At 48.3% G+C, this 24,065-nt stretch overlaps 1 protein-coding gene and 1 non-coding gene across 2 annotated transcripts in view; both read left to right on the top strand.

The window, feature by feature from the left end:
* LOC127611412 (tomoregulin-2-like) overlaps positions 1 to 21,161 on the top strand; it is a 65,384-nt gene extending 44,223 nt beyond the window's left edge. Inside the window, 7 exon segments of the mRNA XM_052081941.1 lie at positions 5,240 to 5,274; positions 5,277 to 5,344; positions 12,759 to 12,907; positions 14,338 to 14,385; positions 15,209 to 15,317; positions 19,733 to 19,891; positions 20,336 to 21,161. Coding sequence (XP_051937901.1) covers positions 5,240 to 5,274; positions 5,277 to 5,344; positions 12,759 to 12,907; positions 14,338 to 14,385; positions 15,209 to 15,317; positions 19,733 to 19,891; positions 20,336 to 20,432 — 665 coding nt within the window. The 3' untranslated portion in view covers positions 20,433 to 21,161.
* Positions 21,162 to 21,489: 328 nt separating this feature from the next.
* Positions 21,490 to 21,571, top strand: trnas-aga (transfer RNA serine (anticodon AGA)). Its single transcript has one exon. It is a non-coding gene; the product is annotated as a tRNA-Ser (tRNA).
* Positions 21,572 to 24,065: the final 2,494 nt, after the last annotated feature.

The following is a 24,065-nucleotide window of genomic DNA, read 5'->3' as shown; positions in this document are numbered from 1 at the left end:
TGCGAGCAGCCATGTGGTCTCCCGCACGAACAAAAAGGAATAGAAATTGAATCCTGGTCCTGCGGCGGCAGCAGTCCCATCCGTCATCTTTTTCAATATCGATATCTATTAGAGTGATTGATTTTATTTTTTATTTTTTTCTTCTTCTGCCCCCACTCGGGTGGTGTTCAGTTCTCTCGCCTTGTGGGGGTCTGCCGCACGGGGGCACTGACCCGTTGATGGTGCGGCTTTGATCGATGGGCTTTATTGTTTAATTGTCAGAGCGGTCCTCGCGCCGAAAGATTACATCTCGGCCGAGTTTCGCGGAAGGCGTACGGGGGTGCGTTGCGATGCAAATGCGACGCGACCGTCGGCCATTGATCCCGCATCGTCAAGCGAGGCCATTATTAGCCCGTGGGCTGGTGTTTATTTCTTGCCGGATCATCTTTCACGGATCGCGTGTCGGTTTACAGGAAGATAACATACCAGGGTCACGTTTAGCTCTTATAGAGAGTCTAAGATAAGATATCCTTTATGTAGGACACATAAAGGATATCTTATCTTAGACAAAAGTTCGCCTCGGAGGGCTCGTGGGAGGTTCTGAGTGACGCTGATTGTGTGAGAAGTTATTCATGTGGCTTGCGCTTGAAAGGCTACAATGCAAAAAAAAACCAAAAAACGCAAATGAACAAGAAATATTTTCATGAATCGGACTCGACTAAGCGGACCTCAGAAATGACAATGAGTAAACGTGCTTTGTAGGCAAATTGGAGAAATGGTCCCGTGAAATTTAATAACACCACAAAATTGCAAACTTGAAAAATATGCGGTGAACCTTTTGTCTTTGCAAATTCACTTAGTGGATCCGAACCGCAAGCGTCCAAAGTTTGGCATCGTTTCACACTCAAAGCAGAGCATTACAAAGCGCATGGTGTCGAGCAAAATGCAACCGCGTCCGCTGAAACAAGGTCACGTAAAAACTGAAGAGTTGCACCGTGCATTTTAATGCGTTTCTAATTGTTTTATTGAACCAACTCAAGTCAAGTGTACTTCAAGATCCCTTGGAAAGGGTCTCTCCACCCTCGCTGGGGTACAACAAGCTGGACATGGAGCAAGAATAATTCATTCAACAAAGCAACTATAACACAATCATAACAAAGTCAGTAAGAAAGCACAAAAACAGCCGAACTACAGATCAAAACTCATGCGTGTGAAAAGCCCCCCCAAAAAAGATTTTTAAAAAGTTGGAAGACGAGTATGAAAGATGGGCCTCTCATTCCAAAGAGCGAGAGCGCCAACTGAAACGGCTCAGTGCTCTCGCAGCCTCTGCTTAGTACCTCCGAGGAGGAGCTCAGAGAGGGCAAGGCCATTTTGAAATGAATAAAAAAATAAGAATAATCATAAGGAACTTGAAAACAGTGTGGGACGAATAAAAGATATCTTAACTTAACTTAACTTAAAAAACCAGAGTCGGAGTGACACACTCCCTCTTATATGTGGCAGTCAAGAGGCGAGCGGCAGCATTATGGACCAACTGGAGTCACCCGATGGAGGACGGATTGCCCGACGTCCAAAGTCAAGCGTGCGACAATAATCTTGCAGAGATGTGACAACGACATGATAACGGTTAGCCGGCGAGCAGCCGACTGCTATGCTGAGCTCACAACAGCCACACTCTCATTTGGCTCCCACATCACTCACCGGACCTACCTTGGCCTTTTTCAAGCCTTTCACTTTCATCGTCACTAACAAAGGCGCTCACTTTCGGGGCATTTATGCACTGTTCAAACATTTATTTTTTGTATGTGTGCCGTCATTCATTTTTTAAAAATCAAAACTGTTCTATATACAAAAAAAGGGGGGGTGGGAGGGGGGGGGGGGTTCTCGGATTTGGCCGGGAGTGCAATGTAATGCATTCAGCGTGAAAACAGTTGAAACTGTCAAAGATAGTACAAAGTTCGTCAAAGATTTTTATTTTTTTTTTCCACACGAGCGGTCTCCGAGCTTTTTAATGGCTGGCACAACCGAGAGAGGATGCAGGGGGGGGGGAGAGGCTAGACGTGGAGCCGGTAATTTGCCGGCTCGGGACGCGGCGTCGGATGCGCTTCTTTGCGTCCGCAGCAATTGTCATTTGTTGCGGCATCGGGGGGGGGGGGGGGGGGGGGGAAGCTGCGAGCGCTTTTTGTCTGATCTACGGCGAGCGCTTTTTTACGCCAGCGACGGCCCAGTCGACCCGAACGTAGCGCCGTGCGAGCGTCGCGGCGACCGTTCGCGATTCATCACTCATCTCGCCGGCGCCTTTACAACCAAGGTCGTCGGCGTCTTTTTTTTTTTTTTTTTTTGTCTGTTTCCCGCGGCTCTCGCGGTCCTTCATTCATCATTTGTGCGAGAGCCCCCCCCCCCCCCCCCCCCCCCCCCCGTGCAGCCGTCGTGCTCCATTTCTTCGCACTCTGCCGTCTTTGAGGCCTTGCTATGTGCTCGCTCCTTTTTATGGCTCTGGGAAATTGGAGAAAATTGCTTTGGATGTTTCAGTCAGAAAGAACGTGAATATGGACGAGCGCGATGACCCAAGCGTTGTCTGATGCACTGAGTGAACATGTCGGATTTGGAGGCCGCTCACCCAGAAGTGTATTTGCAAGGTCACACACACACACACACACACACACACACACACAGAAGATTTTCTGATGCCTAAAATCGTCCGTTTGTTTTGTTCTAGCCACCATCGTGTTTGTTGGAGTGGATTTTTTTGCCCAATGGTTCAAGTAAGTCAAGCAAATATCCCAGAATCGGATACTTGCTGATCCAAATTGGGCCCCTTCATTGAAATTTGACACCCGCAGCGCCAAGAACAAGCCATATGCTTTTACCGCCGTGACACATTTGAGTGTTTCGTTCGTCTACTTCTGCGATCGTCACGATAAACCTGACGTAGTTGGCGCCGGACTCCGGCCCCACAAATCATTCAAGTACGAGAGCTCGAGCCAATTTGGACGAATGGAAAAAAAGAACCGAGTGGTATTAACCTGGGCAGCGGCCCGGAGCGAGCACGAGCGCGAGCGCGGTGGATGGAAAAAGGGCCATGCGAGGCAGACGTGCTAACCACTCGACCACCGCGTCCAAGCCAACTTCCTTAACGTCGGCTCCATATCATTCTCGCGCAATCAAGTCATCACTCGTCGAGCGTTTCCTCACCCCGAGTGTCTTCAGATGCAGACGACCGAGCCCGGATGGCCGTCGGGGGGATTAGAGACGCCCCCCCCCCCCCTCACCACTTCTGCGTCCGATTACCATTAGCTGCTCAGCTGCCCTTTGAATGTTTATCCACCTCATCTCTTCTAATCTGGTGTCATGTCGCCCTAATCTCCTCCTCTGTTTTCTCAAGAAACCTGATCACAACTGAGGTGTCGGGAGGGGGGCCGGGGGGGGGGGGCGTTGTCTTGTCCTTGCTTGTTGTTTTGAGAGGAAAACAAAGTGATGCGAAAGGCGGGGCACGTCCAGGCGCGGATCGATACGACACGATGTAGCGCTTGCGTGCGGCCATTTTGTCGCGAGGGCGCTATCGGGGGCTCATCATGTCGCTCATTAGCCGGCGCGTCTGTTGATTCGGCGGATTTAGCCGATGTTAGGAAGCAGGAGGTTCCACGCCCCATCGGGGATTTGAGCGCTTGGAAACAATGTGCGCCTCCGTCGCAGGGGATAATTGTTGGGGTAGTACGGAGATGTGAGGAAGAGAGTGGCGGACGGCTTTGCGGGAGAACCTCGTGTTTGCACTCCCCCCCCGTAAGCCTCTTTGACTTTTCGTCAAACGCAATCGGATACACGGAACAAAGATATTGAATGACGCGCATTTGTTTGTGCTCCCGGATGAACTCAGGGATATTTTCGAGGCACTGGAAAAAAAGTTGGTCAAAATCTATGCTGGGGGGGATGGGGGGGGGGGACCCAACGCCAAACTGCCGTTATGTCTCATGTGATTAAAGACTCACGGGGTCTGGCCGAGATTTCAACACAGAGCCTTGACTGGAAGGCGCACGCTCTTTATCGTGCAGCTGGCATGGAGGGAATTTTTTTTTTGTTTTTGTTTTTTAAAATCAAAGAAATGAAAGTTAACCGACTTTGACCTTTTGAATTTCAAGTCAACTTAATCCGATGGCGGGAAACGGGGCCGCGCGCCCACCACTCGTTCCCACCACAAGTCTTTGTCCTTCATCCCGGCTGCGTCACAGAGGGATGGCGCGGAATAACGCACGTTTGCAAAGGGGAAAATGAAAGAGGCGACACGAGGGGGGGGGGGGGGGGCGATGCGCGATGGCGACGTGGGCGTCCGCGTGTCAGGGAGATTAAATACAACACGGCAAAAAATCATGCCAAGTTCCACCTCTTTGCCGTTATTTCCATAGCTCAGCCCCTCGCCCCCCCTAGTGCAAGTTTAAAAATAGAACGCGTCTGAGGAGGAGGAAGGGGTTGGTGGGGGTCTGCAAGGAATGCGCGCAGGGACCGTGCGCGTGGAGAATGCAATTTGAGATCATACAAATTGCCTTTTCTTTCAGCTCTCCACCCCACCCCCCACACACCCCCCCTTCACCCCCCTCACCCACTCGTGACTCCTCATACGCGCCAGCGGCGTCCCTGAGCCAGTGTGAGCCTCACGCCGGTAACCACGCTGTGAGAAAATCAGCAGGATGGAATAAAAGAGGCCGTCCAAAAAGATCAGCGGGGTTTAGAAAGTGATAGATGACGAGACGAGAAGAGAGGAGAGGAGAGGAGAGGAGAGCCGGCTCGGGGGGGGGGGGGGGACCAAGAACTCTTTTGCGATGGCAACCCACCGGATCCGTCACGCCTTGTCCTTGCTTGCCGCTGATGGATACCGACAGAGATTTGCCGCATTGGAAGCATTTTCCACTCGGGTTTCGCAATTGCAGATTTTTTCATTTTCATATAAAAATCAATTTTCGGAGACGCTTGATCCCGTAGAGGGTCACAAGCGTGCCGGGGGGGGGGGGGGCGTTTGCCGGCCCCACCTCGACAAGCAACCCTAGGCGCTCTCACTCACACCCCGCGGGAGCATTTGGTGATGAACCGGAGCACCCGGAGAAAACCCACGCAGGCCCGGGGAGAACACGCAAACTCCACACAGGGAGGCCGGAGCTGGAATCGAACCCGGTACCTCCGCACTGTGAAGCCCACGTGCTAACCACTGGAGTACCGGGCCGCCCCTGCATTTGGTGATTGTTTTTTGTTTTTGTGTCCCTTTCAGGAGCAGAGGGCTCAGCCGAAGCGGGTCAGAAGGAAACAAGGAAACGTCCACCTGCGACATTTGCCAGTTTGGGGCCGAGTGCGACGTGGACGCCGAGGATGTTTGGTAAGTTGCCAAACGGCTCCTCTTGATATTTGCTGACGCCCCCGTCGGGTCGGCGACCACGTCAGCAGATGACCGCGGGAAGCCGCGGCAACGCCAAAAACTCTTTGCTCCACTTCCGGATTTCACGCGTTCATGTTTCGGATGAGAAAACTGATTTTGACGGCTGATAAAGACAACCCGAGGAAATACAAATACAAAAAGGAGGTTGCAAAATTGTTTTCGTGAAGGAGTGATTAAAATATATACCGTATATTTTTTAAAGGAATTGTTCAATTTCAACTGTCACCGTTTGAAAGAGGGAGCTCAACGGTAATAAAAAAATAAAAGATTAAAAAACGATCTGAAGAAATTCAAGAATGAAAGTGAAAGTAAAATATTTGATTCTGGAAAAGAAAAAGGTCGCAAAGCCCCCCCCCCAACCCCCCCAAAAAAACATACAGCGCTTTTATCCTCAAATGTAGACAAACTCGGACAAATGGTGAACCAAAAAAAAAACAAAAAACCGCAGGACTCATCCAGGATGTCAACAAAAGAACTCGGAAGCGCACCCCAAGAACTGCAGACCTTACTGAGCTCAGCTAAGGCCCCCCCCCCCCGCCCCATAACATTCACAAAAACATTCCGTTTGAAATGTGAATGTGGAAAAACGCGATTAGCAGTTGGGAAATGAATGGATGAAATACGGAAAAAAATATTTTTTAATTCATCATTTTGAAGCAGGTACAAATACTTTTTCAAGCCACCGCCATTTTGGTTTTTGTTTGAGCCTCCCAGCGTGCTTCACGAGTTCATCTTTCCTTCGTATGTATTTAAAGAAGACATTTTTTTTGACGTCGCTTTCTATTTAGCGTCACAAATTAGGACATCATTGAGAGTTTTGAGGTCCTCTTTGTTTTTTGCTCTCGCCGGGCGGCGACGACGACTCGCGCGTACGTGCTTAGCGCGCTAGCGCTAACCGTGCCTTTGAGATCGTCGATTATCCGGTTCATCATTTGAGCGAGCGACAATTGTCCCGTCTTGTTTTGTTTTGCGCTTCTTTCGTCTCTTCTTCCATCGTTTTGATCATTGCCAATCCCGATGTTTACTTTTCATAAAGAGCCTTCTCCAAGTGTGGCTTATTTGAAGTCGTTTACGATATGGAATAGCCTTCATCTGCCCGTATCCCCCCCCCCCCCCCCCGCCCCTTGCGACTGTAATTTGAACGTCTTTGAAGGGTAAGCGGGGAGATGAGAAATGCTCATTTTTCAGCACACCCTCGCCACCGAACATCCGTTGAGGCTTGGTGCGGCGCCTGACCATTTCATTTAACCTCAATTACTATCGCGGGGCGCGCAGAGAAAGCCGACTTTGTCTCATTCTGGAAAATCCAATTACCATCCTTACAGGACTCGCCAATGTCAGGGGCAAAAATGAATTTGGCGAACACAAAGAAAAGTAGTTCAATGGGCGCGCACGCGTCCATACATCGGGACTTCTTTGTTTTTGGGGCACAAAAAGCCGCAACACTCGACCAGATGAATGTTCGGCTTCGACGGTTTCCGGAAACGGACGACTCCACGAGCAGACTCTCGCAACCCGTTAAATGCGCCGTTGGTTGAGAATTCACGAGGGTTTCGCCGTCAAAACAAACAACGGCATATGGCGCGCCCGCTTAGGCGCGGAGGCGACCCGAACCGATCACGCGTCGCTTTCAAACACGCCGCGGACGCAAACACAAACGTGGAACTTTTTGGAATGCGGAAACAAAGTAGCCTTGATTGTCTCCGACGCGCCCCGAAGCCATCAGCCCGACGCATTGCGCCGAGATTATTTGCGCCGGATATTCAGACGGACCTTTTCCCAGCAGGAGGCATCCGTCTGGCGTGCAAAAAAAAAAAAAAATAATAACCTGATCTTGATTAAAATGACAGGTTCTTCCAATCACAGCAGCTGCCAGACAATCAATCGCCGCTGCGCCAAACGGTTTCATGTGTCATTCCTGTTTTTCAACAGTTAGAAAAGCTTTTGAGCTTGGTGACCAAGTCCTCTCTAATTGGGTGATGGTTATTTCCCCCCCCCCCCAAAAAAAAATAATCGAAACTAGTGAGACTTGTGTCAAATCATCTTCAGAAGGTTTAGCAGAGATCAATCTTTGCTGAGCTTGATGGCTTGTCACGAGCGCAGCGAGCAGCCTGCAGGTGACCCATTTTCTTTTTTCCCCGGCGCGCCCGCAGACATTCGCGGGATGATTGGATTGCCGTCCCTCGGCAAAAAAAGACGGCTGGCACCGGCGACCCGGTGCCAGATAAGCAGCCGTAAATGGATGGATGGATAGCCCGGGGGCGGCGTTTCTGACAACTTCTTTGCCCTACTTCCATGGCGGCGGCTATATTTAGCGCCGTTGCTTTTTCATCCCACTTGTGAAATGAACCCAAATTCGGGCCCGTTTTGACGAGACAAAGACACTGACGAATGCAACGCTGACGGTCCTCCGCTCAATTACAATCGAGCGCAAAATCTCCCGCCCGATCAAAGGAATGAGATGAGAGATGAGAGAGATGTGAGAGATGTGAGAGAGATGAGAGAGATATGAGAGAGATTGAGAGAGATGAGAGATATGAGAGATATGAGATGAGATACGAGATGAGATACGAGATGAGATACGAGATATGAGATATGAGATATGAGATGAGATACGAGATGAGATACGAGATGAGATACGAGATGAGATACGAGATATGAGATATGAGATGAGATGAGATATGAGATGAGATATGACGAGACGAGACGAGACGAGACGAGACGAGACGAGATGAGACGAGATGAGATGAGATGAGATGAGATATCCTTTATTTGTCCCACACCGGGGCAATTTATTATTAGAACGTCGCAATAAAAGCCGATGCTCGTTTGTCTATTTGCGCCTTGCGATTGATTGACTGACGACCGATCGATCCGGTGCAGGAAGGGGCCGCCATTGCATTCCGGCGCCGTTGCGGGCGTTGTCCCATTTCCGGCTTTCGAGTTTTGATCGAAATTCAGAATTCAGAAATTCAAAATTCAGAATCTTTTATTTTTCAACAATAGACAAAATAAGTAAGACAGTTGTCAATATATGAAAATTGATATATCAATATAATTGATATGAAATCCACACAAAAGGTAAAAGACGCTTTTTGTCGGGTTCTTTTGGTCGCACTGAAAAGATTTTGTGTCACCGCCTGGAAGTCGGTTTGCCCCCCCCTCCCCCCGACTATCAGTACGAGGCCCGCTATCCTTCCCGCCCGCCGTCAGTAGATCACTCCGCTCCGGGGACGAGCCGTAAGCGAAATGAGCAATTTACCTCGAGGATCAATAGTGTGTATCCTCTAAAAGCCATTTTGTGGCGCAAAACTGTAATTAGGCCCAAAGAGGCCGGCTTTTTTCCGGGAAGAGCCGTCGGTGGATGTACGGCGACGCTCGCTCCGGGAGCGCGGGGGCGAGTTCGCGCATCCTAAAAATAGCGCCGGCGGGTTGTCAAAAGACGCCCCTTTTGGATGTTTCGGCATATGGGACATTCACAAATCGAAATCCCTTTCAAAAAATGGCTCGATTAAAAAAAATATGTCTAGCGATGCTTGCGCGACGTCACAACTCGGCGGTTGCTGTTACCATGGCAACCGGCGGCGGAGCCGAGGGGACGGCATCGATTTAGTCGCTGGCGACGAGCAACATTTGGTGATGATTTCTGGAGACTGGTGGAGACGTTGGCCTCTTTGCGTCGCGGCGGCGAGTGCAAAACCGCTGTGTGTCGTCTTCCCAAATGACGTCTCGTGTCGGCTTTCGTTGCAATTTTTTAAAATGACAATGAGGTGCTGTTAGTCGGGCGTCTTGATCTTATTTAGACAGATGGCTCATTCCTGGGGCGGCTCGCGGGACTCTGCTCGCCACGTGCGCGCGAGGCGTAACAAAGCCGCAACCATCTCGTTTTTCTTCGACTTGCGCCGATCCATCATCACGAGGCCATGCCGCCATTTCAATCAACATCGACGTGAGCCGTATCGTCGAAGGCCGACGGCGGAGGCGCCCGCCCGAGGGTATTTGTCTGCGCGTGTGCGTGTCAGACAGCCGAATGTCTTTTTGCCACAGCCGGGAGAAAATCAAAAGGCTGCGAGGATAATGACAGATTTATAATTACACTGTCTACCATCTGCCTGGCGGAGGCCATCAGCAAAGTTAGTCCTAATAAAAGCTGACACGCAGCGGAGGCCCGCAGCGGAGACCCGCGCCGCCGGCGCTATTCTTTTTACGGAAAGGCACACAGGAAACGGCCGTTCGTTGGACAGACTTCAGACTCGTGCTGTTGATTAGAAGCTTTGCGTTGGGTTCTCAAATTGGCACGGCTGTCCGATGTCTTTCATTTCTGTCCTCGCAGCTGAGCTGCAGCCAATCCTTGCCGAGTTTTGCAAGAAGGGGCGGGACAATGACTCATAAGGCCGCCTATGGAATTTATTTTGTGAATACACAACAGAAGAATAAATAACAAACACTACGGAAACAGTCCAGTCTCCTACATTTTAATGACATCTGATCGTTCTGTTGGAGCTACGTTCAAGGAAATATCAGGTGGGGCTATAGGATTTATTTTTTCATTTCCTCATTTGTTTTTTTTTTTTGTTTGTTTGTTTTGATGCATTATTTTCAATTTTCGTAGTTTCATTGAAGTAATTGTTCATTCATTCATTCATCTTCCGTACCGCTTGATCCTCACTAGGGTCGCGGGGGGTGCTGGAGCCCATCCCAGCCGTCTCCGGGCAGTAGGCGGGGGACACCCTGAATCGGTTGCCAGCCAATCGCAGGGCATGAAGTAATTGTTAATTGACATTTTTCTGAGGCGGTGAACGAATGCCTCCATCTAGTGGATGCATTGTAGATTGCGCCTTAGAAATCAGTGCGTCCAGTGATATGAAAAAAAAATAAAAATAGCCCATTCATTGAAGGTGCGCCTCATATTCCAGTGCACCTTTTTGTGGCCACTTTCACAAGCCCTCCCCAAGACGGAAAAAACTTTCAGCATATTTTCGTCCCGGGTGAAAATATTCACCGAAGCATATGATTTGAAATGCTTAGTAGATGGATAGCATTACCGGGGAGATGGCAACAATGGATTCCGAAGCACCCTGCCTCAAATTGACCCGGGGAACGTGATCGTTATTATTACATTTGAGGATTCGGAGCTGTAAAGAGGCCCAGGCTGACATTTTCAATCATCAATTTGGTCACACGGGGAAGACCTTGAAGCGATTGTCTGCCATTTACTGAGAAAGGGAAGCTTCACATGTGGCCTCCCAAGTCTCATGGAGAGAAGCGGAAGGCACGTGACCCCCCCCCCCTTCCCCCCATCACCACCACCCTCCCTCCGCCAGAGGCTCCAAAGGGGACATTTGTATGTTTGTTGAAGAGTATTTAGCTGCATAAACGGCATTTTTAATATGCCATTGCCTATGAGGACAAAATGAATAAATGACAAGTTTAATCAGTCTGTCTCATGGGAATTTAGGACAGCTTGGAACATTAAAGCCCGATAATTAAAAAACATTGTAGGATGTTCTTTAACTCAGAGAAGTGGGGGGGGGGGGCTAATTATGACAAAACTGATATTTATTTTATTTTTGCTACGCACTCCTTTTATCTTAAGGGTCAAAAACTAAAAATAACTTGGAGGCAATAGTAAAACGTAGTTTTGGAGAGAATGTAACTTCATTGTTTGGTCAAGCACATACAAAGAAGATGGTTTATGCCTTTGGGTCATTTTTTTTGGACCCTGAGCTCTTTTTACCTGTCCACAACAATAAATATTTTGAGAGATTACTTAGATAGACAAAAAAATAGCAAATTCCTAATAGAGTATATAAAAATACCAAATAAAATGCCACCCAAATTACGCTGTGTGATCATAAACAAGTCTGTCCAATAAATTGCGCAATGTCACAGTTTCATAGAAGACACACAATAACAAAACAAACTATTCTTTGAAAATAAAAGTAACAGATCATTTGCATTTTGGGTATAGGCTATACAACAGCAAATAACTGAAATTGTTGAGCAAGCTGAGATTGAACGAAATTTAGTGCACAAAGCCGATTTATTTGATACATTTTTGCATCTTTGTCATTTTATTTAGTGACCATTAATACTAACGAAATAAAATAACAAGAAGAAATGTGAAATAAAATTCATCTACTCACCAATGTAGTGCCTGTTCACTGAGCTGCAGATCTAGGCGAGTGTCCCCAAACGTTTTGAAACGCACCGTAGCTTGCAAGTGCACAGCCGTGCTCTGACGTTTCCTTGCTGCCTTGATAAAACAACTTCAATCTGCAAATCCAGTGGAAGGTCCGTCTTGAAAATCGTGTGGAAAGTAGTCCTGCAACCAGATCAACGTCTTCTGCTTCGGCCATTTTGGGTCAAAATGCAACAACAGCTCCCCCTAGCAGGTGCTAATCCAATCACCGAACGCGCACGTCCAGTGACGACGTAAAGCCGGGGCAGACTCGTGATCTGATTGGCTATTGCAAGCTGACTGTGTGCCCGTTCATCTACAGCGCACAGGGCCCTGCTATGTTTAATCTGAAGGCTCCGAGCAAGTTTAGTTTGCCTGGCAACACAAGCTATCTGAAATAGGATTGGTTAAAAACGCTACCATAATAAATAAGTGATTTATCGATGTTATTTCAAATAACATTGAAAGCCACTCGACTATGTGGAAATAATAGGACATAAAGAAAACAGAGAATCATCCTTTTGTTGACATATTTATGAAAATAAAATAACAAATTAAATTTATGTTATTCTCAGAAAAGTAAATGTGTTAAATTTGCGGCTGTTGCCGCAGGTGGACGATGGACGGTGACGTCGTCCCCACTCGAAACGCAGCCGGCCGTTGTGGCGTGCGCACGATACACTTTCAGCCTCATCAAGATAGCGTCACGGTGTAGAGGGAACTAGACAAACACTTTAGCGTCATGGCATGCTAATGCTGGGATATTATCGGCACCCCCAAGTTCGTACTTTCCATTCAGAGCTGTTTTCAAGAAGCTGCGAAATGTGCGCTTTTCTTATCTCTTTGTTTCCATTGTGCGCTGTTATCGGGCCAGCCTTCTGCGCAGCCTGTTTTTTTTTTTTCTTTGTACAAAGTTTCATCTAATTCGCTATTGTGCCAGACTGAATGTGTCAAAACATCATTTGAACGGGGTTACAATGAACGGCCCTGATTTCCTCACCGAGTACAAGCTTGACTGTGTGGTTTCCCTCGAGTGTAAGAAGGTGTACTTTTTGGAGGGTGGGGGTGGGGGGGCATTTTTAATCAACATCTGGTGATGAAACACCCACGGCACGGGTGTTCGACATCCTGTACAATGGAGTGACACAAACAACGGTTGTGTCACTGCGGCAGGTGCGTGTGCAACATCGACTGTTCCCACATCAGCTTCAATCCAGTGTGTGCCTCGGATGGCCGTTCCTATGACAACCCCTGCCAGGTGAAGGAGGCCTCCTGTCAGAAGCAGGAACGCATCGAGGTCAAGCACCTGGGCCACTGCCAAGGTCAGACTCAAGATTTGATCAACATTGCAAAAATGTCACAAATTACCTGAGCCTTTCCTTGTTCTTCGGGAGTTTGGAATTGATGGGCCCGCTGCTTTGCGGACTTTTTCATTGGATTCGTTCGAGTCAAAATTCCCATTTGGGAAACATCCGGAATAACAACGGAGCAAATGTTGACTGACCATTGATTAGTGAAAAAATATTGAGCTGCTATTGCATATTTTTGTCATAATTTAATGGTTCATATGGAATCTTTTTCTGCCAAATAACAGCAAATTGATACAAAATTATTTTTGCGGTGTGCATCGTGACCCCCCCCCCCCCACCCCGCCCCCATTTGCAGGAGCCGCCATTGCCGCCCGCTTGGCAGCTCCTGCACCTCAATCCACTCGACAACACGTTTGCGCTAATCACCGTACGGAAACGTCTGCAACGATAATCTGCCACCCCCGACATACGATTAGCTGGCGTCTCGTGACGGCATTACCGGCCATTAATTACCTTTTAGTCTCATGTCTTTCATTTGGATTCCGCGTTTGTTTTGTTAATGTTCCAGGCATTGACACGTTTTATTAATCAGCGTGGTTAAAACCCATGAAGTGATGCCCCCCCCTCACTCCCCTCCTGCTATTCCATGTAGTTGATTCTGAAAATGTGCTGATTTTTTGTTGTTGTTGTTGTTGTTTTTGCGGGGGCGGGGGGAACGATCCTGCTGAATTTTAAATTTGTCGACACCTGGGGTCACTCTGACGGTTGAAATCGGCGCTAGGCGCTCCCATGTTTGCTTTCCGGAACAATCGGCGCTAGCGTCGGCGTCGCCTCCGCGGGGGCATTTCGGGACAGTTGATTAGGGACGGAAGACGAGAGCTTTGAGAAGTAATTGGCCGGATTGCCACGCGCATTACACGCTTTGCGGCGGAATAACTCGCCGGATGACGATGCACTTGATGCGGTCTGTCGCAATCAAAGTGGAAGCAAGAGGAAACAGCATCCGCCATTGCTGTGAAAAATACTTTGGTCCAGTGACGGCGGGAATACGAAGTCTTGGCCTTTGAAAAGAAAAATATACTGACAATGAGTGGAAAGTGGCTGCTTTGCATTTCTTTTTCCAAGGAGCAGCAGCAGCAGCAATAAAGCTCTTATGTTCCGTCCCCTCAGACGCTTCTCCTTTCAAGCCTTTTGTATGCCGTTTAAAATTAAAAATTAAAAGAAAACTTAAAAAAAAGACAAACTGTGAGACTCAAAGGCAGTGTCCGCATTGATATGCATTAAGTGGCAGGTGCATTCGCTCCGTGCGCCCTTTTGCTGAGGTGAAATCGCACCAAATTCCCGGGCTTGCCACTGTGGCATTTGTTCAAACGCGTATCTGCTAATGGCTCGGGCCACAGGTTCTGGCCCGAGATCAATGGCTTACTCTGGCCTCTTTCCAGATGGGAACAAAGGCGGAGACGGACATTTCGCGCCCACCGACATCACCGGTAAGCCAACCGCAGCACTGTGATCTTCATGATGCGGTATATAGATCTCCATCATCCCTCCATGATGGATGATGGAGATCTACTCATGCTAGTCATGGCTTCAAACATGTACACCGGGGGTGTCCAAACTTTATGCCAAGGGGGCCAGATTTTATGTGGTAAAATGTCGGGGGGCCGACCTTGGCTGACATTCTTTACATTGAACAACAATATTGTTCAACAAATTTTAGTAAGCCAGTCTGTTTCACATTTCCATTTTTATTTTAATTTCAACAATCTTAAGAATTTCTTTCGGTTCATTTGAAACAGGTATATCACATGCAACTGCTTATTCACTTGACTTTTTCTTAAACAGAAGTCTCCTGAGTGCAAATTGATTGATTTGAAACATAAAATGTATCACCATGACTTTTCAATAGTCACAAAACCTGCAAGGATCATTTGAAATATGACATATCAGTCAATATAAACACGGAGTGATGTCTTGTTAACTCGTGAGTGATGCCCTCTAGTGTCTAAATGCTATTACTCATTTAGTGAATGCTATTACTCATTTAGCCACTAGAGGGAAGCAGTACTCTATGAAACATCACTCACTCAGACCTCAGTCAATGCAACACGTGTTCCATTGCGCCCAACCTGCGGGCCAGACGGCACTGATTTTATGACGGGGGCCGAGGGCCGGATGAAATTCGACCGCGGGCCGGATTTGGCCCCCGGGCCGGACTTTGGACATGCCTGATGTACACGCATGCGTGGTGGGTTTGCGTGTTACTCGCACGCATTATGACCAAGGCTCCACTTTCTCTCTTTCTCTCATCAGGAAACGGACAAGCAGATGGCCTGTACACCCCGTGTCCGGATCTCTACAAGAACTATTGCGTACATGGGGAGTGTCAATTCCCCAGTATACCCGCCCAGCCCTCATGCAGGTACGCACGCGCACCCGCGTACTGCCGCTGTGCATTCCGTTCACACGTGGCGGCCGCGTCGAAGGTCTGTCGAGAAGAAGGGGGAAAAAAAATGACCTTCGCAATGATACTACGCATGATGGCCTTCACGTTCCACATTCACACAACGTCCGAAGAGAGTACAAATGCGGAATGTGTGTATTCACGGCATTATTTTGAATTGCTGTCATTCTTTTAAAATCGCTGCATTCGTTTTTTTTTTTTCATTCATTCATTCATCTTCCGAACCGCTTGATCCTCTCTAGGGTCGCAGCGGGTGCTGGAGCCTATCCCAGCTGTCTTCGGGCAGTAGGCGGGGGACACCCTGAATCGGTTGCCAGCCAATCGCAGGGCACACAGAAACGAACAACCATTCGCACTCACACTCACACCGAGGGACAATTCAGAGTGTTCAATCAGCCTGCCACGCATGTTTTTGGAATGTGGGAGGAAACCGGAGCACCCGGAGAAAACCCACGCAGGCCCTCGGAGAACATGCAAACTCCACACAGAGAGGCCGGAGCTGGAATCGAACCCAGTACCTCAGCACTGTGAAGCCCACGTGCTAACCACTGGACTACCGGTAGGGCCGCCCCTGTTTTTTTTTTTTTTTAATTTCTGTTGAACACAGCGTCCCAAAATTTGTAGCGCTCGTGTTATGTTTACACGAGCTATGATGGTAAATATTGTGATGTCGCGCCGACTCGTCATCAATAAGAAGGAGCCATTTTTGGCAGCTGCGTTGAGGGCGTCGCTGAGCCAAAGAGAATTTTTTAGAATCCACTCGTTCAACAGTCTTGGCTTAGCGGCCAAGTACGTTTTCATGGCTTTGTTTTATTTGTCTGGTGCTACGGCTCTGGCAGTCTCACCCGTTGCCCCCCCCCCCACAAAAAAAAAAAACAATACAATACATGGCGCTTTCGCAACAGCTGCAGCCGTAACAAAGCACTTAACAAAACAGTTAACAACATGTAAAATAATAATCACAACACATAACATAAAACATGGACAGTCGTGCAAGCCGAGCCACTTTTCCCCTCACGCGCTTTGTTGTATGAAAGCAGTTTGAGAAAGAAGATAAAAGAAGAAGGAAAAAAAAAAAGGAAAACGGCTGGTGAGACTCTTTGGGATGCTGCCGTGGGTTGCGATTTCGACTCGGCTCCAACTCTCTGAATGCATTTGAGTGGAGCACTCGAAATCCTCGGATGCCTTTTCTTTTCTTTCTTGGGGGACATCCATTTGCGGCGCGCGCATGTACAACGCACTGGCGCATAATGCGAGTGCCGGCGGACACGCTTTCACTCGGATGATTCAGCTCGGATGGCTATTTTTTTTGCAATTGGCTTTTGTTTTCGCTAGCCAGCAAGTTTGACTTACCTGCGAGGCTTTGTTTCTTGCCCGAGGAGACGCTAATGTGATGCCGCTGCGTTCCTAGATCCACGTTTTGTTTGGGCGCCAAACAACAACAACAAAAGCACAAATATTCTCTGAGAAATATGATGGATTTTTTTTTTTTTTTACAATTTCAAACACTTCCGAGGCATCTTAAAAGTTTGAGCGGCCCATTTCTTCTTTTGCTGTTTTGAGGGGGGCGGTCCTGTCTCGTTTAATTGAGTGAGCGTACACCTGCCCCTGAACACTGGTGGGCCAATAGAGAGTCGAGCTTTTGTTACCAGGATGCCTGTGGGCGGAGCTATGGTGTCGAGCGAGATAAGCGGCTTCAGCCGAGAATGATAAAATAGCGGTGTTCGGACTGTTTTGGGTTTTTTTTTGCTTTGACATGCCAACAAAAATTGGAGTTACGAATACTGTATGGTGGCAGTGAACTCGACTCACTTGCCAACAAACAGCAGTTGGGCATCATGAACAAATCTGGCTTGAAATCAGGCTTCAAGATGTTTCCCGACATTTCCAAATGAAATTTACCGCCAAACTAATTCTGAAAGGTTTCATAACTTTGTGTTTTTTGGGACAGATTAATGGCATTTGCATTCATTTCAATGGGGAAAGATGGCTTGAGATAGGATTAGTAAAGCGCATCCAAGAAAACTCGCTGCAGCTCCGCTTACCTTTTGGATTTGCGGTGACCGCTCCAGACGGTGTCGACTGGCCGTGGCTTGAAAACGGCAGGCCTTTACCCAGGCGAGCCGCCAAGTCATGGGCGGAGAAACTCAGTGTAGGGGGCGGAGTTATGTAAATCAAACAAAGTGTGACATCATATCCGGCCTAATTGATGGGTGGCTAGCCACTCCGGTGACCAAACCCTCCCCACAAGCAGTTCCAATTCCGATATTCGGTCGCCTTTAAGTACATTTGAGTTTGAATATAATGACCAGTATTCAAAGGTCATGTATTTTTCGCAGTTTCTAGTGCTTGGTCCTCATTAGTGATGAAGCCCCAAATCAGCACCAACCCCAACATTTTTTGGCAGCAGCAGTGAAGCAGGCACTAATGAGCCCTCGCGTGCAACTGCACATTATTCTCTCTCCGCGACACACAAAAATAACACTTGAGCGCAGACACCGGAGACTTCCAGTCTGCATAAAAGCACAATGACAAACGAACACGTAAGCGCAACAACAAGCACGCAGAGGGAATGTGTAATTGTACGGCCAACAATTCCATCATTTACAGCCTGATAGTGGAGCAGCCAGAGGGTCTGGGCGTCTCTCTCAACTACTATCCCCCCCTACCATCCCCCCCCTTCCCCTCCCCCCGCCCCCCCCCCTTCTGCTTTCCTCCCCTGCTTGTCGAGACTTACCTTTGTGCTGTTGCAAGAGCTGCGTGCTCAAAGATCTTTGCTGCCCCCTGCTGGCCGTCAACATTATGTATCCCAATGTGAACCCCCCCCCTCCCAAAACAAAAAAAAAAATACGGCAAGGTTGAAACGTTCGCCTCACTCTGCGAGATGGAGGGCGAGCTGCGACAACTGTGACTGTGTGCGTTTTGTAGCAAACAAGGAGCCACTATTGTTTGCCGGGTAACAATCCCCCCTGAGACCGCCGTAGCCAGAAGGCGGCTAAGTGGAAGACGAGATGGCGAGGCAGACAGACAGGCAGGACGATAAAAGGTGGAGCATTTAGCTCCTCATCCGGATTGGGCTCTGTCTCCCTCTGTCTGTCGCGGCATATGTCTCGCGACCGCATTGAACGCCGCCGTTGCAGAAAGCAGAAAATGGCCGCCGTTAGGGCTGCACTCCGACCTCAGCCCAGTGAAGCGTCACCACGGTTCTTGGCTGGTTACTGTTGGGTTTTTTGCGTCGTTTGATGTATTCACTACACCCCCCCCCCCACCCAAAAAAGGGGGGGGGGTGCCCAGTCAGTTGATTCAATCGTGTCCAATTTATCATCGTCAGTACTTTGGTTAATGACGAGGACATCAGCCAGTGACATCATCCAAATGTCTCCGTAAATCGGAACACACGTAGTCACTCCTACAGCAAAATATTGTATGAGAAACTCCTAGGCCACATCTGCTTAATAAAACAAACAATCAAAAACACAAATAACTAGCAAATTATTTCACATATTTTTTTTCTACCACAAAAAAATGTTGACTTCAGAGGAATTACGTTATTTGATCGTGTGCTACAATGTATGAATCGTGCTAGCGTTAGAATCCTTCACATCTGTGTCACAATGCCCCCCCCCCCTACCCGCAATACGCAATTGCAAGGGCAGATTTCTGCCGCGTGCTGCTATTCCCCGCCGTTGCAACCTTCAACCGATGTTTTGATCTATAGTTCAATGGCGGTTGTCGCTTTCACTGATAACAAGACAAGCTCAAACTGTGAAGCGGCTCGTTTGCGCACTCTCGTCGACATGTTTTGCATTGATTATATTCCACCTAACAAGAAATTAGGATGAGTAGAGGGACAAAACCCGGGGAAAAATCGGATTTTTTTTTTAGTTTCTTTGTATAATGTGCTTGCTCGTCCTTGTCTTTGCCACGGATTGCCTTGCCCCAGTTTCCTCCAGAGAGTCCATCAAATAGAAACAAGGCCGACTCTCAGCTATTCAAATAAATGCGACGTAGCGTATTGCTGACACACCAGAAAAAAAAAATTCTAAATCGCGTGATAACATCATGGGGCCCTATTTTTGTGAGTAAAGTGCAAAATGCGAGGTTAACTGTGCGCCAGAAATGGGGGGTTGCACCGTTGTGGGAGTAAACACAGCCGACTTGGCCTTTCAAAGTGGTTCCCGTCATTCCCTGTCGAAAATCTTGCGCAAAATACATTTATGAGGAACTGCAAGATCCCCCCTTTGCGGATGACGTGCAGTTGGCCGCTACAAATCCATCCACCCCCAATCGTGTGTCTGTCGTCGAAATCTATCACTATCTGGCAGCAATGCACTTCTTCCGTACTAAACATTTGTCGTTGGCTTGCGTTGCAGTTGCCACTCAGGTTTCAGCGGACCCCAGTGCGACACCAAAGAGTACAACGTGCTCTACGTGGTCCCGGGCTCTGGCAAACTGCACTACGTTCTCATCGCCTCCATCATCGGAGCCCTGCAGGTGGTCATCATCTGTGTGGTGGTGCTGTGCATTACAAGGTGAGTCACACGCTCATACCCGAAGCGCTGAGCCTGACTAACGAGCGGAGGCGGGGGACCCCCGGTCGCACAAAAGGGACTTTGACCCGAAAGGTCATCTTGTTTGTGTGCTTTCCACCGTGTATGCAAACGCGTCTGATCCCAAACGCTTCGATGAGAGTCATCTGTGTGACTGACAATTTATTGCACCTGAAGTGAGCCTAATAAGAAAAATACATCCCACCCCCCCCCCCAAAAAAAATAATAACACTGACTACTGCTTTGTCCATGTGTGCCCTGCGATTGGCCGGCGACCAGTTGTGGGCGTACCCCCGCCTGCTGAGCGAAGGCGGCTGGGATAGGCTCCAGCATGCCCGTGCCCCTCCCTGCTGAGGATAAAAGTAGTGGATGGGTGGCGATTCCTTACTGATTTTTTTTTTTTTTTGTCTGTGGTTCCCCGCGCAGGAAGTGCCCTCGCTCCAACAGGATCAACCGGCAGAAGCAAAACAATGTCCACTTCAGCTCCGAGAACACCATGCGCGCCTCCACTCGACTTATCTGAGCCTGCCGGACGGACGGAATGGCCGTCCGCTTTACAGAAGGCTCGTCTTATTAAATGTGCCCCCCAGACCGCCCACACACACACTTTTTAGAGCAACACCCCCCCCCCCCCTCTCAAAATGTAGGATCTGCTTCCCCCTTAGTGGCTGGGCCCTCTCTCTCACTCTCTCGGCCGGTACGTCCTCCCACGAATACCCGTTGGAGGCCGAGGAGCTCCGAGAAAAGACAGAACCGGCGCACCAGTCGACCGCCAGACTCACTTACACGGAGAATGTGGAAACAGCATGGGGGTGGGGTGGGGGGGGGGGGGGGGCACTGAGAATACTGAATGTGCGTATGTACGTGTGAGTGTCAATTAGAAGTGTGAGTTTTGGTAGATGCGGGTTAGCCAATGTCTGTCATTTGTAGGCGAGGGGGCAAAGCAGTAAATTGGGAGTAGTGCAAAGCAGGGTAAGGGGACTTTAATTAAGGATTTTTTTTCTCCCCATTGGGGGTGTGGGGGTGGGGGATGCTACACGTGATGCCTTGCACCTTGTGTTATAGGAGACCGTGGAGGTCACAATGTTATTCTAGAGCTCTTCTTCTTCTTCTTCTTCTTCTTTGGTTGTGACAATGACTTCAGCTGCAGTATCTTGGGTTCCATGAGTTATTACTACGTTGTCTTGATGGAGTCATTTTTTGGGGTTTTTTTTTTTCTCTGTAAATGTAAATAAATAATTTATATCATGAACCGAAGCGCTGTGGGTCTTTACTTTCATGTTGCGTCAATACAAGCTGTGTATATATTTTGATATGGACCCAAGTGACTGCATCGGGCATCTGTTGGAAGAGGAAAACTTTCCATTTCAAACATGGCCGCCACAAGACAAGCAGACAGCACCAGAAACTGGGAACGTTCAAAGTCGGGCGCCCCGATGCTAATTAAGACGAGGCCCAAGAAGTCTGTCGAATCACCCACCCCATGTCAAGCAAATTTAGCACGGTGGTCGCATTTGGGGACTAATTTCGGGCACGCTGCTCCTACAACCAGAAGAGGACGCTGTTACTATACGGAAGTAGTTGTCGTGGCCGAGTGGTTAAGGCGAAGGACTAGAAATCCATTGGGGTCTCCCCGCGCAGGTTCGAATCCTGCCGACAACGTCGAGCTGTTTTACTAATTTCCACTAGTCTACTTTTGTGCTCAGGAGATATGGTGAAGAGAATAAGTGTCATCTGGCTCTTCTTTTATTTTTTCTTTTTGTATTGTTCGCCAGCCAATAACGGCACACACCGACAAACATTCCATTTCCTGTTCTGTCTCCCACTGTTGGTCATCGTTTTGCTTGTGTTTCTCTGGACGGATTGTAACTGCGAAAGTAAATTCCTTTTGTTTTCCATACTTGGCCAGTAAATCTGATTCGGATTTACAGCCATGCTGCATATGCAAAAGCTTTCATAAATAAATGAAATGTATTATTATTATCCATCCATCCATCCATTTTCCGAACCGCTTGATCCTCACTAGGGTGGCGGGGGGTGCTGGAGCCTATCCCAGCCGTCTTCGGGCAGTAGGCGGGGGACACCCTGAATCGGTTGCCAGCCAATCACAGGGCACACAGAGACGAACAACCATTCACGCTCACACTCACACCTAGGGGCAATTTAGAGTGTTCAATCAGCCTGCCACGCATGTTTTTTTTTTTGGAATGTGGGAGGAAACCGGAGCACCCGGAGAAAACCCACGCAGGCCCGGGGAGAACACGCAAGCTCCACACAGGGAGGCCGGAGCTGGAATCGAACCCGGTACCTCTGCACTGTGAAGCCGACGCGCTAACCACTGGACTACCTGGCCGCCCTGTATTATTATTATTATTATTATTATTATTTTAAAACATATCTCACACGGAGGAACAACACGTGTAGACGGATAATATAACAGTACTCACTCAAACGAACATTATATATGTACTGTATATCATCTACGAAAGAATATATACCGTTTGAGCAACCTAACAAGTATTAATACAGTACAATGAAGGGTATTTATTTTAGACCGACAAGCGTTGTTTTGAAAATGTGTTGCAGTTTCCCTCCAAGTGGCAGGGGGGCGCTGCGGCGGATATTGGCGAGGACGCCACAGGCTTGAATTTCCTCCACATTTTCTGGCCAATTCCGCTCGCCGCACAACGACAAAGCGAAAACCACGACAATGGACATGGTGACTGCCCCAACAAAAGGGCCTCGATGACGAGATGTTGCCGTTTTTTTTTTTGGTCGGGGGGGGCGCTCCATACTTTGAAAACTATGGCGAAGAACGATCGGCCAGTAGAGGCCACATATTGATTTTGCCATCAACAAATTGTAAGCCATCCAGTTGAGGGAAAAGATTGCCCCCTTTTACTTTGAGAATGGATGTTTTGGCACTTTGAGAGCGCGTATCGTCGCGACGCATCAAATAACAGCAATAAACAAGACGGCAAAGCTTCCCTCATTGCAAAGTGCTCTATTGGCTTTTATGATTGATACGACCAGAAACACACACACACACACACACACGCGTGCGAGCTTGCCAAGGCCACGTTTAAGTGAACATTTGTCCCGACGCATGCTGTGTTGTGAAAGGAGGTCATTTGGAGATCGCCCGCCACCCGGCGGTCCATCTTCCACCCCTGCAGGAGCTTTTTTGATATAGCGATGAAAAGATGCCGACGCCTCCTCCCGAGTGCGCACTCGACGGCCCCGCTCGAGCCGTTCAACGATTCGAAGCATTCTGAGCAGAAAAAAAAAGATGACACCAACAAAGCGCGATCGTTCACCATCACATCTTATGTGAAAAGGTCTTGGTTTGCTTTTCCACATGAAAAAGTGGATGTTCATCTTGGAAAAGACGGAAAAAAAAGAGTCCAAAACATGACAAATGTACTTGCTCTCTGTACTTAAGTGCAGGTGTATGTGTAAAAAGAAAAGAAAGTAGACAGATTTAACTCAAAAGAAATTGTTTCAGATTCTGAAATCCTGCAAGGAGGTTGAAAAACTAACCAGCCTATTTTGACAGCGAGGCCCTGCACTTTCATGCTTTAATCTCTAGAGGGCGCACAACATAGATTGGCCTTTCCCAGTGCATGACCCATCAGCGTGTCACCCCAGGAAGCGCAATCGTCAAGTACCCTTTGGTTAAATGGGAAGTATTCTTTCATGACATGCGCAAGGCGTCCGTCCCTGCACTGTGAAAACATTTTGAAGGTTTGGAAAACCAGGACCCAATGCATGGAAACATGTCAGACAAATTTGGGAGCAAAGCCTGCACGCAGCTGTTTGAAGCACCGCATACTCGATTGCTCAATGGAGCGGCGCAGGCGGATATTTGTGTCAGGCCAAAATTCGGGCCGCGTGTGGCACCGATCCGCACGCTGAGACCTGAATGTACTCACCGAAGTGCCCTCTAGTGGTGACTTTCCACAAGGACATTTGACCGAAAGAATAATTCAGGTTGTTTTCAATCGCCGCAGTCGCATTTCACTTTTTATTGCAACTCTGTGAAACCTTTGCAAGGGGGTGGTGACAAAAAAAAAAGACCAGGATAGCCTATGTGGGCACAAATGAGCTCATTGTTGGGACAGGGATTTGCACTTTTCCATGTCAGAGTGGCCCGTGA

The sequence above is a fragment of the Hippocampus zosterae genome, chromosome 12, assembly GCF_025434085.1.
Source record: "Hippocampus zosterae strain Florida chromosome 12, ASM2543408v3, whole genome shotgun sequence".
In the NCBI taxonomy this organism is placed as follows: domain Eukaryota; kingdom Metazoa; phylum Chordata; class Actinopteri; order Syngnathiformes; family Syngnathidae; genus Hippocampus; species Hippocampus zosterae.
The sequence above is the reverse complement of the archived record's forward strand: the minus strand, read 5'-3'. Positions and strand labels throughout refer to the sequence as shown.